This window comes from Cibotium barometz, chromosome 29 (assembly GCF_041138505.1).
Source record: "Cibotium barometz isolate CiBa-2024 chromosome 29, ASM4113850v1, whole genome shotgun sequence".
Taxonomy (NCBI): Eukaryota; Viridiplantae; Streptophyta; class Polypodiopsida; order Cyatheales; family Cibotiaceae; genus Cibotium; species Cibotium barometz.
Window position 1 is genome coordinate 34675168 of NC_141074.1, and position 17747 is coordinate 34692914.

Genomic DNA, 17747 nt, shown 5'->3' on the forward strand with positions numbered 1-17747 from the left:
CAAACAGATCTTTAAACATCATGGGATGCCAAAGTCCATTGTTAGTGACCGTGACCCCAGAATGACCAGCCTATTCTGGAGAGCATTGTTTGATAACATGGGGACAAAGTTGGATTTTTTTTCTGCATTCCATCCCCAAACTGACGGTCAGAGCGAGATAGCAAATTCAATAGTGTTGGATATGCTGAAATGCTATGTGGCTGATTATAAATCAAAGTGGGAAAGGTATCTCCCACTGGTGGAGTTTGCATATAACAATACAGTGCATTCGTACACTTTCGGTGGAGAACTCGGAGGATTTTGTGATTCAGATTGGGTAGGGGACTTCGACACCAGGAGGTCCACATCAGGATATTGCTTTGTACTTGCGTCAGGGGCTATCTCTTGGCTCAGCAAGAAGCAACCTTCCGTTGCCCTTTCATCTACAGAGGCAGAGTACAGGGCTGCTTGCACAGCAGCATGTGAGGCAGTGTAGCTTAGGTGGATCTTGGAGGACATGGACGTGACTCCAGAAGATTCGACGGTGGTCATGTGCGACAACCAGAGCTACATAGCCATTGCCAAGAATCCAGTGTTTCATGCGCGCACCAAGCACATCGAAGTTCATTATCACTTCGTGCGGGAGCTCATCACCGACGGCGTCATCGAGCTCATGTATTGCCCTACTTCAGACAACCTATCCGATGTCTTCACAAAGGCTCTTCCTAGAGAGCAAATGGAACATCTCATTCGAAGGATGGGTGTGGGCCCACCATTGAGTCATTGAGAGGGGGTGTTAGAATTAATGGTCAATGCCCCCACATGTGGCCCCCAAATGAGGAGAAGCCGGGGGGGGGGGGCATGGCCAGGGCAGAAGAAGGGGGGAAGTCGGCCAGGAGTGGTCGGCCTGTTTTGGGCCGACCCCAGTCTGCCCTTGGGCAGACTGGACCGCCTGGGAGGGGCGGCTATTTTTGCCCCTCCCCTGGGCCTATATAAAGGGGTCTTGCCCCTGCCTCTCTCACTTGCACATTCAGTTGTACACTCAGCATTCTGCATCCTCCGTCAGGTCGCTACTGAAGCCAGCACGGGCAGCATGGAGATCACACGAGGAGTGCACCAGCATAGTGCGATTGTAGGCAGCCTTGCTGCTGTTTTGTGTCTCCGTCAGGAGCACCTTTTACCCACACTTTGTGGAGGCAATCGCTGGTTATTTCTACCGTCCATATCTCTACTTCAAGTGTTCTATTGGTTGTGTATGATTGTTGCAAAGTTTCAGATCTGTATTTCCAGCATATTAGCATGATCCTTTCCGCTGCACAGAGTAGGGTAAACACTGATTATTTCCAGCCTATTCTAACACTAATCCCCTGCTGAAGCAAAAGTTTCCGCGTCTACCCGACCCGCAGATTACAAGGTGGCCCAACAAGGCTTGGCTTTGGAGCTCTGGATCAATGATGCCCATGTCACCAGCTGGTAATTAATCATTGGATTAATAAAGATTGACTAAGGTTTGACTTTCAGTCAACACTTGATAAAATGGTCAAAGGAGCCCAGTTGGTTGTTTAATTAAGGATTTAATTAATCAACAAAAGAAAAATGTGCGGACATGGTCAAAGCATTGACCTAGTCTAACAGACACTTGGAGGATTCCGAGTCAAGGGGAACTGGAACCCTTGTGGATTAAGTCCAAAGAACCGGAAGATACTTGGAGGATTCCGAGTCAAGGGGAACTGGAACCCCTGTGGATTAAGTCCAAAGAACCGGAAGATACTTGGAGGATTCCGAGTCAAGGGGAGCTGGAACCCCTGTGGATTAAATCCAAAGAACCGGAAGAAATTAAATGGGACTACCGGCCCAAGGGATTGGCAGTAGCCACTCCAGAAACGTGGAAGAATATGGGAACTGGCCGAAGGGTTGTACTTCAGTCAACCGAGAATCCGGTGTTGACTTCGGTCAAAAGACATTGATCTTGAGGATTCAGATCAATGAGGGTTGGATTGACCCAGCAGTATATGTTATATGTTGTGTACACACGTGGTCAGTGGGGACGCCCACACGTGACTAGGATTAGTCAAAGAAATGATTATTTTATTTGCATGCAAAAACAAAAGGAAAAGCTAACATTTAATGGGTGCCATGTTTTGGTGCAAGTATTAAATGTGTAGGTACAAAGAGGGGTTGAAATTCCCCCTAGCTCACCGGAGTCTGCCGAAGCTACTTAGGTGCCAGGCGATGGTACCTACCTAGGGGCCGCATCTCCATAGGGCCGAGACTAGTTAGGGCCGGAAATTAAAAAACCTAGCTAGCCTTAGTTGATAAGCTTTGTGTAAGCAGTTGAATAGAATTGTGACATGTAAGTCACTTCTAATTGTACATGAATTGTGAGTTATCCTCACGTATGAAAGAAGCGTGTGCATTATGGATGACAGAGCTCTTCCACAGGACCTGTATGAACTAAATTTTTCTTGAGCAATAAATTCCTTCGGGGGGGGTCCAGACAGCAAGTTGCTCTGGGCCTCAGTGTGGTGTCCGAGAGAGGGAGAGAGAGAATTCGAAATCTGGTATTTTGCAATTCAGCGAGTGCACAGAAATTTCCATCGCCATAATTGTATGTTGCACTACGATGATGCAGAGATTAAACAGGTGCAGGTGAAGGCAATGATTTTGGTAGATTAGAGCAGGTAATCAGAATCCACAGAGGATGGAGAATGGTTACAGCCCAGGTCACCCTCTACCCGTATGGCTGAGCAAGCTTCTTCCTCGCCCCCCTTATGGCTGATTATCTTGCCCCTCACCCCTTTACAAATGCTGATCTTCTTACCCTGCTTCCAGTCTGACAATGAGCAGCCTGTAGTCTTAGCAATTCTGACATCTTTGCCCTTTGTATCTGCAGCAAGCATTTTTGCCCATATCTAGCTCAATATAGTGCACAGTCTTCTTCCTTTGACCTGATAATAATGCTCTATTAAGTAGGCCGGTAGTTGTGCGAATGAGCCTCTTTCTCTAGCATGAACCACTGCTTTTTCCTCAGCCACAGTTAACCTTTATCTGTGATCTGAAAAATCAGTCCCTTTCCTTAGCTGCTAAAGAGTCCTTTTCAAGATTTGGAAGAGATTACAATTGCAAATTGTCATTTCTGTAACAGGTAGTAAAAAGATTGAAGACCTGGAGTGGAACGAACTCGAGCATTGAAGAATCAAAGATAAAACTTGCTATTGAAGGTTATAGCTGCTGGAAATTCTGGACACGACTGAGGTGCTTTGTCAGGACCGAGATAAGCGGCACAATCATTGCTTGACCTTCACTTGTTATTATTGATTCCTAAATCCAGTTGTGTCAGGCATATTTAGGGTATAATTGGACAAACCCATCGATGACTAAAGGTTAAGAAGTTGCTGGTCACATAGTCAGAAAGTGAATACTGATTTGATAGTCAGGGTTAATGGTTGAATCATTCATGAATACTTTACACATAAAATCAGATTATAGTTTTGACGGAAACATGCTGGGCTGGAGCAAGTAATAATGCTTCTCAAATAGCAAGTTTTGGAACTAAAAGTTTGTAACTACCCCTAGTATGAGCACTGGTGGGATATGGTTTGTTGGTTGCAGGTTTTTCTCTCTGGAAGGTTGGACCCATGAAGGATCTGAGGGGCCCGGGCGAGCTATGAGTTAGAGTCCATCCATGAGGACTTTTGGTTGAGATTTGTGTGAGGTCAAGTCTTAGGTTAGAGGTCTTAGGTAGCTAAGATCTAGTTGAACTGTTGTAAATTTGTGGACCCCAAGGCCTGGGATTGAATCTCCACAGTAAAGAAGAGCTTGGAGAAGGGGGCAAAATTTTGTAGGAGGCAAAACTTTCAACACTCGCTTTTGAGAATCATGGAATGCCATAAGGCTATTTACATGCGCATGATTGTCGATCCGAAAAAGAAGGTTGAGCATTTATTTTCCTATGCCATTTAACAACCTTGATCAACTGCTAGAATGTTAGTGTGCTCTTAGCTAAACCAGAAATTATGCTGAATCTTGGGTGATGTCAACATGATACGGCACGGAGAGGAGTGTATATTCTTGATCGAAATTGTACTTCCAGTGTCTATCGAGAGTTTCTAAATCGTGGCTATAATTTGTAGAATCCTCCATTGCTAGTGATGTCTGTCATATACGAATGTCTGTAGCTTCATGTAGAACTTTGAAAAGTCTGAGCAATGTTGTGGCCGGATCGTCTATGTCCTAATTAATAATGCAGGCGCGTTGTTGCTCTTGTAAAATAGCTACATTGTCGGTGATTGGATTTTGTGAGTTGTTCTCAATCTTCTCACAGCCCGAGCATTTCCAATAGAGTCTTATACTTCCTGGTGAAATACTGGGCGAAGTGACTCACTATCTGATTGTCAAAAGCTAACTACTCAAGCAATGCCTTGCCCACCATGGATAAGCTACAAGCTATGGAGAAGCTTAAGCTTGAATCCACTACCACACAAAGCCTAATAGAGAATCCACAAGCATCAACAAAGAAGCATGCACACTAGAGAATAGAAATGAGAAGAGAAAAACATCATCTCATTGCATTGAATTAGAAGAGCATTGCTCATACAATAGTGTAGATGGGGAGAGAGAAGAGCTTGCACCTCTATGAACAAGAGGGAGAGCTAGTCTCAAGAGAGCTCAAGCATGAGTTTAGCCGAATGTGTGTGAGCTCTCAAATGAGCCACTATTTATACTAAAACTCCTAAAACTCCCAAAACTTCCCATGTGGGATTATTCTCAAGCCCACTCCCACACTCACCCACAACTTGGAACTCTCTCTGGTGGAACCTTTGGCGTCTCTCTCCTCACCATTGAAGAGAGTATATTCGACGTGAAATTAGCTTTCATAGACCCTATTTTTGACTAAATGAAAATAAAGTGCAAATAATTTTTTTTCCAATTTGTCCAAATTGATGCACAGGTTTATGACTAGTCATTAAAGTAAGGAAGTGTGCTTACACCGACTGAACAGGTAGGCCAGACCGCCTTTTTTCTGCATCCCTGTCAAATATGAAAATTTGTCATGGTGGAGGTTAATAATGGTAGCTGCCATTGCGGATCCTTCAATCATCGAGATGCATAGCGTCCCATAGCCAACCACCTCTTCAACATTGGGATTGTTAGCTGGAACAGTTACATAAGTCAAAGCACTCTCTAGCTGGGCAATGTTCTTGGGCAGGACACCATCCAATGTCCCTACTGCTTCACCCACATTGATGACATTGGACTTTCCTTTACCCAAGGGAGTGACTTGCTGGAGCTTTGCTGTGGACACCCTTGATCTTGTCTCAGGTGACTCGCAAGTTAAAGGAAAGATGGCCTGTTGAATGCCCTGTGCAAAGAAGGCAATTTGAATACTGTTACATAGTGTAGCAAAACGAATCAAAGAAGGCAATGTTAAATGGCATAGCATAGCAAAACGAATTAGAAGCCACATGCATGCCTTTACAATGTAGTGACGCATACCATGATGATGGAAGTGGAGTGCTTCATAGCAGTCAAGTTTTCAACCCACCCATGCACATAAAAATCGATTTCTAGGTTCTCACCTAATGTCTGGCTCTCAGTCGATGCTGTTGGGGATTTGCCCTTGTCCTTGTCTTTATTCTTATTAGCTTCCACGTTTAGAAAATCATCAATTTTTATGCCAAGATTGTGGACATCATCGAGCTTTCCGGCAAGGAAGAACCCCACTTGCATGATGAGCATGTTGACGAATTCTTCCTACACTGCCATACGAGCAGGTTTTCTGGAATTCGATAACAAAAGTGTGACTCCGCAACGCAACTTATTTTTTACTACTCCGCTATCGGAATCAGAACCTTGCCTCAAGAGATCGTCACGATGCTGCACCTCCATGCCTTGACCCTTCAGGAAATCCAAGAACTCTTTTCGCTTGACTGCCTCTTAATAGTTCAGGTTTCCCATGGCGATCGTCTCCGGCAATCCTAAAGCTTCAAAGCCCTTTAGATTCAAATACCAACGACAATGCTTTAGTGACGATTCAAGCCCTTTTGTCCAATGAAGTGGCACATGCAAGACGTCGTTGCTTTGAGAGCGCTTTGCATAGGCACTTGTGCACTTTTGGTTACGGTATGCAGCCTTGTTTGAATGCTCATCAACCCAAGCGTCTCAATGTGAGACATTGATCTTCTCAGGATCTAGCAGTGTGAAATCTTAACTTGCTTTTACAAAAAATAATATTGCTTTAGAAAAAGTCATACTTTCAGCTTGTTGTAAAAGACATAAAACAGCACAGAACAACTTTTTTAGTAATTTACTCTTTCGTATAAATTAAGCCGTACATCCCTATGCCAATTGTCATTAGGGAAAGACATATTGTACTGAAATTTCAAAGAGAGCTTTTCCAAAATGGCGTCCCAAAACTGGTATGAACAACCTTGGCAATATGTTTACAAACAAATCACACTCTAGTTTAATAGACTTTTGTTTAGTTTGAGCTTCTAGATCATACACGTTTGAATAGTGCGATGAATAGCTGAGCAGAAAATAAGGATTGAAAAGCACCAACGCGATATTCTTCTCCACACAGATTTTGAATTTCAGGAAAGTAATTCATTATTAGTTCTAGAGAGCATGAAAGTTTGAATAGTAAGCAACCAAGCTCTACCACAGTAAGACGTTACTAGATACTTGAGGGTTTTGACAAAGAAAAGTAAGATCCTTGAGTTAGTTGGTCACGTTGTCCAAATTCAAATTTGGTCTTTCAACTCCACATTGTTGCCATAGTTTGCTCAAGCAATAGAAAACCTTGTTTCATCGTAGATGAATGTCCAACAAACAAATATTGTGAGACTAAGGATTTAATTATTGTGATCCATATTTTTCAGTATATCCTATTCAATAGAAAGCTTGATCACAATAATTAAATATTGCTTATTAGTAACAGAGCACGGATCACATTGTGATTAAGCGATTCATAGTTGCCTTGTGCTAATAACCTAGGTTAGAGGAGAGTAGGAACACGAGATTTTGCTAAGAATTTCTTGATCCATAATTATGAGATGCACCATTCAATTGATTTGTGTGGGAATCATTCCTCTTAGCACGCTACAAGTTGAGCATCAATAGGAAGCACTCTATTGCTGCTTTGGAAAAATAAACAAATCCACTCTTCCTCGTACTTGTTTTTGAACAAGTCTTCTCAAAACTTTCACAAGGTCTACACCGTCTTGCTGTGCTAAGAGAAATGATTCCCACACAAATCCATCGAATGGTGCGTCTCACAATTATGGATCAAGAAATTCTTAGCAAAATCTCGTATTCTTGCTCTCTCCTAACCTAGGTTATTAGCACAACGTAGCTGTAATCGCTCAATCACTACGTGATTCATACTCTGTTACTGATAAGAAATATTTAATTATTATGATCAAGCTTTCTATTGACTAGGATCTACTGAAAAATATGGATTACAATACTTAAATCCTTAGTCTCACAATATTTATTTGTTGGACATTCATCTATCATGAAACAAGGTTTTCTATTGCTTGAGCAAACTATGGCAACAATGTGGGAGTTGCAGAGGACAAACAGATCGTGAGCCATCTTGAAAGATCACTTCTGAATTTAGACAATGTGACCGATTGACTCAAGGGTCTTACTTTTGTTTGTCAAAACCCTCAGATATCCGGTGATGTCTCACTGGTAGAGCTTGGTTGCTTACTACTCGAACTTTCATGCTCTCTAGGATGGATCATGAATTGCTTTCTTGAAATTTAGAATCTGTGTGAAGAAGAATATCACGTTGGTGCTTTTCTATCCTTATTTTCTGCTCTGCTCTTCATCGCACAATTCAAATGCGTATGCTACAAGAAACAATATGATCTGGAAGCTCAATCTAAACAGAATTCCACTAAAGTAGAGTTTAGTTTGTTTTTTTAACATATTGCCAAGGATGTTCATACCAGTTTATGGACCCCACTTTGGAAAATCTATCTGTGAAATTTTCACAATAATACGTCTTTCCCTGATGACAATTGGTATAAGGAATGTACGGCTTAATTTATACGAGAGAGTGCATTACTTACAAAGTTGTTCTGCGCTATTTTGTGTCTTTTAAGACAAGCTAGGAAAGTATGACTTTTTCTAAAGCAATCCTACTTTTTTTAACAGCAAATTAAGATTTCACACCGCTAGATCCTGAGAAGATCAACGTCTCACATTGAGACACTTGGGTTATGAGCATTCAAGGACGGCTGCCTATCGTAAAAAAGAGTGCACAACTGCCTGTGCAAAGTGCTCTCAAAACTACGACGTCTTGCATGTGTCACTTCATTGGACAAAAAGGGCTTGAATCATAAGTATTTGCATCTAAAGGGCTTAAAAACTTCAGGGCTGCTGGAGACGATACCACGGGAAAGCTGAACTATCAAGAGGTAGTCGAGGGGAAGATTTCCTGAAGGGTCAAGGCATGGAGGTGCAACAACATGATGATCTCTCAAGGCACGGTTCTGATGCCGATAGCCGAGTTGTAAAAAATAAGTTGCATTTTGGAGTCGCACTTCTGTTATCGAAGTCCAGAAAACCTGCTCGCATGGCAGTGTAGGAAGAATTCGTCAACATGCTCATCATGCAAGCGGGGTTCTTCCTTGCCGCAAAGCTCGATGATGTCCACACTCTTGGCATAAAAATTGATGACTTTTTAAACGTGGAAGCTAACAAGAATAAAGGCAAGGGCAAGGGCAAATCCCCAACAGCATCGGTTGAGAGCCAGACATCAGCTGAGAACCTGGAAATCGATTTTTATGTGCATGGGTGGGCTGAAAACTTGACCGCTATGAAGCACTCCACTTCCACCATCATGGTATGCGTCACTAAACTGCAAAGGCATGCACGTGGCTTCTGATTCCTTTTGCTACGCTATGCCGTTTAACATTGCCTTCTTTGATTCGTTTTGCTACACTATGTAACAGTATTCACACTGCCTTCTTTGTCACAGGGCATTGAACATGCCATCTTTCCTTTAACTTGCGAGTCACTTGAGCCAAGATCAAGGGTGTCCACAGCAAAGCTCCAGCAAGTCACTCCCTTAGGTAAAGGAAACTCCAATGTCATCAATGTGGGTGAAGCAGTAGGGACATTGGATGGTGTCTTGCCCAAGAAGATTGCCTAGCTAGAGAGGGCTTTGACTTATGTAACTGTTCGAGCTAACAATCCCAATGTTGAAGAGGTGGTTGGTTCTAGGGCGCTATGCATGTCGATGATTGAAGGATCGGCGATGGCAGCTACAATTATTATCCTCCACCATGACAAATTTCCTTATTTGGTTGGGATGCAGAAAAAAGGTGGTCTGGGCCTACCTGTTCAGTTGGAGTAAGCACACTTCCTTACTTTAATGACTAGTCATAAACCTGTGCATCGATTTGGGCAAATTGGAAAAAAAGTATTTGCATTTAGTCAAAAATAGGGTCTATGAAAGTTGATTTCACATCAAATATACTCTCTTTAATTGTGAGGAGAGAGATGACAAAGGTTCCACCACCTAAATCAAATAAGAGAACATGTTCTCGCCAACTGTGCTTTAGGGTTTTTATGAAGACAAGATGCAGTTGGAGCTGCAGTAGTCACTTCGGAGGTGAAGCTTTCGACAATCAGATAGTGAGTCACTTCGCCTAGGATTTAAAGAGGAAGTATAAGACTTTATTGGAAATGCTCGGACTGTGAGAAGATTGAGAACAACTTGCAAAATCCAATCACTCACAATGTAGCTATTTTACAAGAGCAACAACGCGTCTCCATTATTAATTAGGTCATAGACGATCCGGTCACAACATTGCTCAGACTTTTCAAAGCTCCACATGAAGCTGTAGACATTCGTATACGATAGACGTCACTAGCAATGGACGTCACTAGCACTTGAGGATTTTGCATATTATAGCCACGATTTAGAAACTCTCCATAGACAATGGAAGTACAATTTCGATCAAGAATATACACTGCTCTCCATGCCGTATCATGTTGACATCACCCAAGATTCAACATAATTTTTGGTTTAGCTAAGAGCACACTCACATTCTAGCAGTTGATCAAGATTGTTAAATGGCATAGGAAAATAAAAGCTCAAACTTCTTTTTCGGATCGACAATCATGCGCATGTAAATAGCCTTATGGCATTCCATGATTCACAAAAGCAAGGGCAGAAAGTTTTGCCTCCTACAAAATTTCGCCCCCTTCTTCAAGTTCTTTACTGTGGAGATTGAATCCCAGGCCTTGGGGTCCACAAATTTACAACAGCTCAACTAGATCTTAGCTATCTAAGACCTCTGACCTAAGACTTGACCTCACACAAATCTCAACCAAAAGTCCTCATGGCTGGACTCTAACTCATAGCTCGCCCATGCCCCTTAGATCCTTCATGGGTCCAACCTTCTAGAGAGAAAAACCTACAACCAACCAACCACATCCCACCAGTGCTCATACTAGGGTTAGTTACAAACTTTTAGTTCCAAATCTTGCTATTTCAAAAGCATTATTACTTGCTCCAGCCCAGCATGTTTCTGTCAAAAGGATAATCTGATTTTATGTTTGTAGTATTCATGAATGATTCAGTCATTAACTCTGACTATTAAATCAGTATGCACTTTCTGACTATGTGACCAGCAACTTCTTAACCTTTAGTCATCAATGGGTGTGTCCAATTATACCCTAAATATGCTTGATCCACAACTGGATTTAGGAATCAATAATAACAAGTGAAGGTCAAGGAATGATTGTGCCACTTATCTCTGTCCTGACAAAGCACCTCAGTCCTGTCTAGAATTTCCAGCAGCTATAACCTTCAGTAGCAAGTTTTATCTTTGATTCTTAAATGCTCGAGTTCGTTCCACTCCAGGTCTTCAATCTTACTGCCTCTGACAGAAATGACAGTTTGCAATTGTAATCTCTTCCAAATCTTGAAAAAGACTCTTTAGCAGCTAAGGAAAGGGACTGAATTTTTCAGATCAGAGATGAAGGTTAACTGTGGCTGAGAAAAAAGCAGTGCTTCATGCTAGAGAAACATGCTCATTCTCACAACTACCAGCCTACTTAATAAGGCATTATTATCAGAAGACTGTGCACTGTATTCAGCCAGATATGGACAAAAGTGCTTGCTGCAGCTACAAGGGGCAGAGATCTCAGAATTGCTAAGACTACAGGCTGCTCATTCTCAGACTGGAAGCAGGGTAAGAAGATCAACATTTGTAAAGCGGTGAGGGGCAAAATAATCAGCCATAAGGGGGGCGAGGAAGAAGCTTGCTCAGCCAACCAAAGAAAGAACTGTTGCAGCCAAGAAGGGCTCCCAGCATGGGCAGTTGAGAAAGTGTTCGTGTTCAGAAAGGGGACTCATCCAGGCACTCGAGACCAAGGCGATGTACGTATATCTAATTCTAAAGGCCATGAAGTACTTTTAAGGGCTGGTCCTAAGTACCTTCCAGTGATGACTCCAGGAAGATAATAGTGTTGAGAATTCTTCCAAAAGTCTGCGTGGATTTTCTCTCTTGAACGTGTTGCCCAACGTGAATCAGTTGACTTAAATAGTTGCTCCTACCTTAGGGAATGAATGCCACGATTAATTGCTGATTTAGAATGTTCACACCTGCCCATTCAAAGGATCCATGCAAATGCCGCGACTTCAGTTTCCCAACCACAAATTTCTATCACAATTTGGATAAGAATTCAGGGTGTCTATGTACTTTGCCACGCCTATAATTTTCTTAGATGCATGCAAACTTAATTCCATTCATACATGTCCATAGCTTTGACTTGACCTTGACTTGGACCAGTTTGACGGGAGTTGACCAGCCTTTGACCAACTTTAATTTGACCAAACTTTAACTCTAAAAATCTCAGCCTATACTTGTCAGATTCTAGATATGAAGACACGGCTCTACGATTGTGAGATGGAGCTCTACAATCTAGCAATCTTAAACCTTGACTTTGATGACTCTGCAAATATGCTGTCTTTGACTCAATCTCTGCATCCCTTGAGCTTCGCAGCCGACACCCTAGGCATGGGAAAGCTCTCTTGCTCAGTGACGAGATCTATTTCAATGTGTGCTCTTGATTGTTTCCTTAAGAGAATACACAGATGGAATATGAACTTAAAACTCTTGCCTTGTGGGACACTTATACCCTTGACTTTAAATTTAGAGCCCACCTTCAAGAGCTAGACTTAGATCGCTAGTACCTAACTGAAACAATAAGGAAAAATAGTTCAAAATATTAAATACACAACAATATCTATTTTTTATAATGACAAGGATACTAGTGTTGCCTTTAAAGCCTTTATAACTAAAGGACTCTGAGCAGCTCTGGTACTGCTCATGGATGCCCAGGCACAATTATTGTGTGCCATTGCTCATAGAATCTTATTCATTAAGTCCTTATCCAGCCTTAGATTTCCTAGCTGGACCACATCAAAGCTTAAACTCATTTATGTTAGCAACAAGATGAAATTAAATTGAAAGGAAAATTATTTTCAAGTGGAGATGTCCATATGTTAGCAACAAGATGAAATTAAATTGAAAGGAAAATTATTTTCAAGTGGAGATGTCCATAGGTTGGGGACATTCCCTCCGTCTTATTTTTAGTTGTCCTTAACTGAAAAGGACATGCTAATATGCTGTTACAACCTGTGGGAAAGCACTGATTACAGCTTCATCCATCCATTTGATGGGAGCAAATATTCCTTGGGACAACCATGTTTTCTTTTCGCTTGGTTCCTCTCTTGTCAGTAACAATAACATGGTCAATGACTTGCTCAAGAATTGATATAAGTTCATCATCGTGGAACTTTGGAGCTACTAAATCTTCAGTTTTTGCAGGTGGCAAAAGCGCCATGGTACAACTTGAACATCTTAAGAAGAAAAACATATTCTATCTGCAAGGTGATAGGCACTTTGAGGCGAACAGTGACCTCATCCATCAGTATCACTTGAAATGGCCATAAGATTCAAAACTTTTTGTACTTGTACGCACCTACGTGTTGAATCGGCTTTCTTGAACACCAACCATACCCACTGGCCTAGTTCTATCTTTGTTGCCCTCTGTCTTAGGCTTGGAGCCCTCATGGAATTTTCTGGTGAAGAGGAATTATTCAGAAGGAGACGGATAGAACAACCTTGGTGCCGTATGGTGTTGATACTCCTCTGAAAATCCATCTTTGGTTGACATTGCTGATGCCAAGGAATGCCAAAGATGACATCCGTACCACCTTTAGGAGCAATCATAAATGGAAGCTGATCCTAATAGTTAGAGATCTTTACTTTGAGAAGGATATGACCATCATATGTATTTGTCAGTACAACTCCTAGAGTTTGAGCCAACTCATAGGGAATTGAGTTGTAGTGATCATTTGGGTTGGCGAGGAAGTCGACAAGCTGATCATCAATCGGATCCTCTGTAGGTGGTGCGTCAGCTACTACAAGCAAGGTACTCTTTGTATGAAACAGGGGTTGCTTCTCTTGTGCCTTTGGCCTCTTAGCTTGGAGTGGTTGTTCTACTTCAAGTCTAGGCCTATTTTCTCGTATTGTACTTATAGCTTAAAGAATTGGCATAGGCATCTCTTATTACCTGGGAACGGAATACTTTTATGGGACTCAACTGAATGCCCTTCCTTCTACATGGAATCTTCATCTCGGCTGTCATCATTTTAGGAAACTGGGGATCCAAATCAGTGCCAAGAGCTTGAATAAGCAGCTGCTCTACTTTGAGGTTGCATGCCATCCTTTCTTTTGGAGGTTGGGACCCAGGGCAAAGTAATCCATAACTTGGGTATGACTAGACTTTGATAAGAAAGATAATTGTAGACGTGGGGTAGCCATGACTCAATGCATGACACTTACTACCAAGGGTAAGAGGAACACATGGACTCACATGCTAGGAACACTAGCAAATGCTCTGATGCCAATGGAACCACCCACTGCTATTCTCACCCTTAGCTCACTTTCACTAATCCCCTATTCAATACACACTTAAACCGTATTCAATACACACTTAAACTTACTTAACAACATGATTCGGATAACCCCACTTAACAAGGATAGTGAAAGAAGATAAACACAAAGTGACACAAGTACATGGTATTGAGGGGCAAAGACGGCCTCCCCCTCCCCCTTATCTAGACTTTTCTTTATTCGAGAGATTGAATCCGAGGCTTTGGGGCCCATATATTTACAACAAAACTAGATCTTAGCTACCTAATACTTGACCTCACACAAATCTCCAGCAAAACTTATTCATTGATTCCTCATCCAAGCCTTACAGTTCCTAGCTGGATCACATCAAAGCTTAAAATCATATATTAGTAACAAGATGAAATTAAAGTGGAAGGAAAACTCTTTTCAAAGTGGAGATTTTTATAGGTTGGTGACACTCCCTCCGACTTATTTTCAGTTGTCCTCAACTGAAAAACACATGCTCATTTGATGTGACAAGCTGTGCGAAAGCACTCTTTACAGCTTCATCCATCTGATGGGAGTAGAAATTCCTCGGAACTTAGCTAGACAGACACATCCATCCATCTGATGGGAGTAGAAATTCCTTGGAACTTAGCCAGACAATACACACTTAACTTACTTAACAATAGGATTTGGATAACCATACTTAACTAGGATGATGAAAGAAGATAAACACAAAGTTACACAAGTACACGGTACTGAGGGGCAAAGATGGCCCCCCCCCCCGCCCCCCCTTATCCAGGCTTTCCTTTATTGCAGAGATTGAATCCTAGGCCTTGGGACCCAGAAATTTATAACAGCTCAACTAGATCTTAGCTACCTAAGATCTTTGACCTACGACTTGACCTAACACAAATATCAACTAGACCTCCTCATGGATAGACTCTAACTTATTCATTGATTCGTTATCTAGCCTTCCAGTTCTTAGCTACCTAAGATCTTTGACCTACGACTTGACCTAACACAAATATCAACTAGACCTCCTCATGGATAGACTCTAACTTATTCATTGATTCGTTATCTAGCCTTCCAGTTTCTAGCTGGATCACATCAAAGCTTAAGCTCATTTATATCAATAACAAGATAAAATGAAACTGAAAGGGAAATTCTTTTCAAAGTGGAGATGTCTATAGGTTAGTCACATTCTTTCTGACTTATTTTCAGTTGTCCTCAACTAAAAAAGACATGCTCATATGCTGTTACAAGCTGTTGGAAAGCACTCATTACAGCTTCATCCATCTGATGGGAGCAGATATTCCTTGGAATTTAACCAAGTATTGTTTTCGCTTGGTTCCTCTCCTGTTGGTAACAACGACATGGTCAATGACTTGCTTAGGAGTTAATATAAATCCATCATCCCAGAATTTGGGAGGTACTAAATCTTTAGTTGCAAGTGGCAAAGGGCCATGATACAACTTGACCATCTTAAGAGGAAAAACATCTTCTATTTTGATAGGCACTTTGAGGTGAGCAGTGACCTTGTCCATCACCTCTATCACTTGAAAAGGGTGGTAAGATTCAAAACATTTTGTACTTGTACTCACCAATGTGTTCAATCGGGCTTTCTCAAACACTAACCATTACTTATTGGCGTGGTGCTATCTTTGTTGCCCTCCGTCTTAGGCTTGGAGCCCTCATGGAAATTTATGGTGAAGAGGAACTATTAGAGGGAGACAAATAGAACAACCTTGGTGCCTAATGGTGATGCTACTTCGCTGAAAATCCATCTCTGGTTGGCATTGCTGATGCTAAGGAATGCCAAAGATGACATCCAATCATAAATGGAAGCTGGTCCTCATAGTCACAGATCTGTACTTTGAGAAGGATAGGACCATCATATGTGTTTGTCGATAGAACTCCTAGATTTTGAGCCAACTCATAGGGATTTGAGTTGTAGGGAGCATCTCGGCTGGCACGGTAGTCAACAAGTTGATCATCAATCGGATCCTTTGCAGGTGATGCTTCAGCTACTACTACAGGCAAGGTACTCTCTATACGAAACTATGGCTGCTTCTCTTGTGCCTTCGGCCGATCTAAAGTAGCATTAGAAGAGAGTGCATCAAACGTTGATTTAGAGGCCATGTTGGGCCCAAGCATCGGATCTTTAAGAGATAGGTCTTCTCTAAACAGTACATCTTTTGTATTAGGGCCTTACTTTGAGCGAATCAAGTACAGATGATACCTTGAGCATGGAGAGCAATTTACAAAACCCTAACGACACTCAAGTGTCCATTGCTCCAAGTTCAGGAACTCTATCCCCAACTCAATCAACTTCCAACCAAATATACGACGGAATATCTAGTTTCTTTGGAAGGTTTGACCCTCGAGCACAATTGTTCAAAACTACATAAAACATAAATCCATTTGCTCATGTAAACCTAGTGACCTCAGGACCACATGGTTGTCATAGAACCAACCATAAGGTGATGATGCCACCCTTTAAAACAGACTTATGGTCTCAAAACTTGCATATGCAATGGAAGAAACTGCCTTTCAATTTGATTTGAAAGTAGGACCATCTGAACCGCAAAGAGACTACCCATAGTACCGAGAAGTGCAACAACCTGCGGGGTTTGCTTCAAGGTTCTCGCAATCAGACCAAGGCCACCCAAGACTTTGGTGGACCTCAAGCCCCAAGACCTCCACTAACGATAATGGCATATCAAGGAGGTTCAATCCTATAACATTGAGTCTTGCATTTGTTGCAACACGCCCAACGATAGTTCCATCGACTAATGTGTAAAATGATCATTCTTTGTAGATCCTAGTGTTGGACAATAGACAATGCCAATTCCACCTCAACCATCATTTAGACCTCAACCACCACCTCAATATTATGGTCAACAACAATGCCATATCCTCAGACACCTTCTATTCATGAGACAGTACTTTCTAATGAAGAGTGTTAGTCTAGGCTATAGGAAGGGGGGTGCTAGCACAAGCTGCAGTGCCTACAGAAACAGAGAAACATGGTTCTAGAAATAGATCCATAGCCATGGCAAAATTGGTAGCAAAATTCCAAGGAAAAGGTGATTCCATTACCTACGTGGAGCACTTTGAAGAAGTGTGTGCAGCCTTTGGGTGACAAAATAGGAGCGTTCGGAATACAATTGGATGGCGAGGAAGGAGCATGGTATCGAGCTCTTAAACCTGAAGAAAAAGATACTTGAGCCACACTCACAAGAGGATTTATTTTGGATGGCGAGGAAGGAGCATGGTATCGAGCTCTTAAACCTGAAGAAAAAGATACTTGAGCCACACTCACAAGAGGATTTACTTTGGAGTATTCTCCAAGTGGTCTAAAGTGGAGTCCTATAAACCAATTGAATTAAGTGAAGCAGAAAAAGTGTTCCTTGCATGATTATATTGCAAAAATCAAACACCTAAATGCAAGATGCGAGCCCCATGAAAGGCTTAGTGACAAACAACTCTTAGCTCGGTTCCTATTGGGGTTAAGAAGTCCTAAACTGCATGATCAACTTATAGTGTTGAACATTACGTCGTTTGAGGCAGGCAGTAAGGAAGCACTCAAATTGGGAGATAACAGGAGAGAGGGTGACAAGACTAGCATAACATCAATTCCCTCGATTGTGGGATCTAAAGATTCAGATGTAGTTTTATCCAAAAATTCAAAAGAAACATCCAAGGATGTGGAGGATATAAGTGTAGAAGAGCTCCGAAACCTTATAGTAGTAAGATTGAATCCTCAAGCCAAAGGTGCTACTCAAAAAGATACCCAAAGTAACACACATTTATATCCAAGAAGAGACATGGTTTGGT

General features: G+C 41.8%; 1 protein-coding gene across 2 annotated transcripts in view; it reads left to right on the forward strand.

Annotated features, from left to right (window-relative positions):
* LOC147622086 (uncharacterized) overlaps positions 1–13583 on the forward strand; it is a 64795-nt gene extending 51212 nt beyond the window's left edge. Inside the window, exon 3 of one of the 2 annotated variants that reach the window (XM_086823190.1) lies at positions 12834–13583. In XM_086823190.1, coding sequence (XP_086679316.1) covers positions 12834–12958 — 125 coding nt within the window. In that variant the 3' untranslated portion in view covers positions 12959–13583. Of the gene's footprint in view, positions 1–3124; positions 3479–12833 lie in introns of those variants that run through there. The other variant, XM_086823188.1, reaches the window with a different exon arrangement.
* Positions 13584–17747: the final 4164 nt, after the last annotated feature.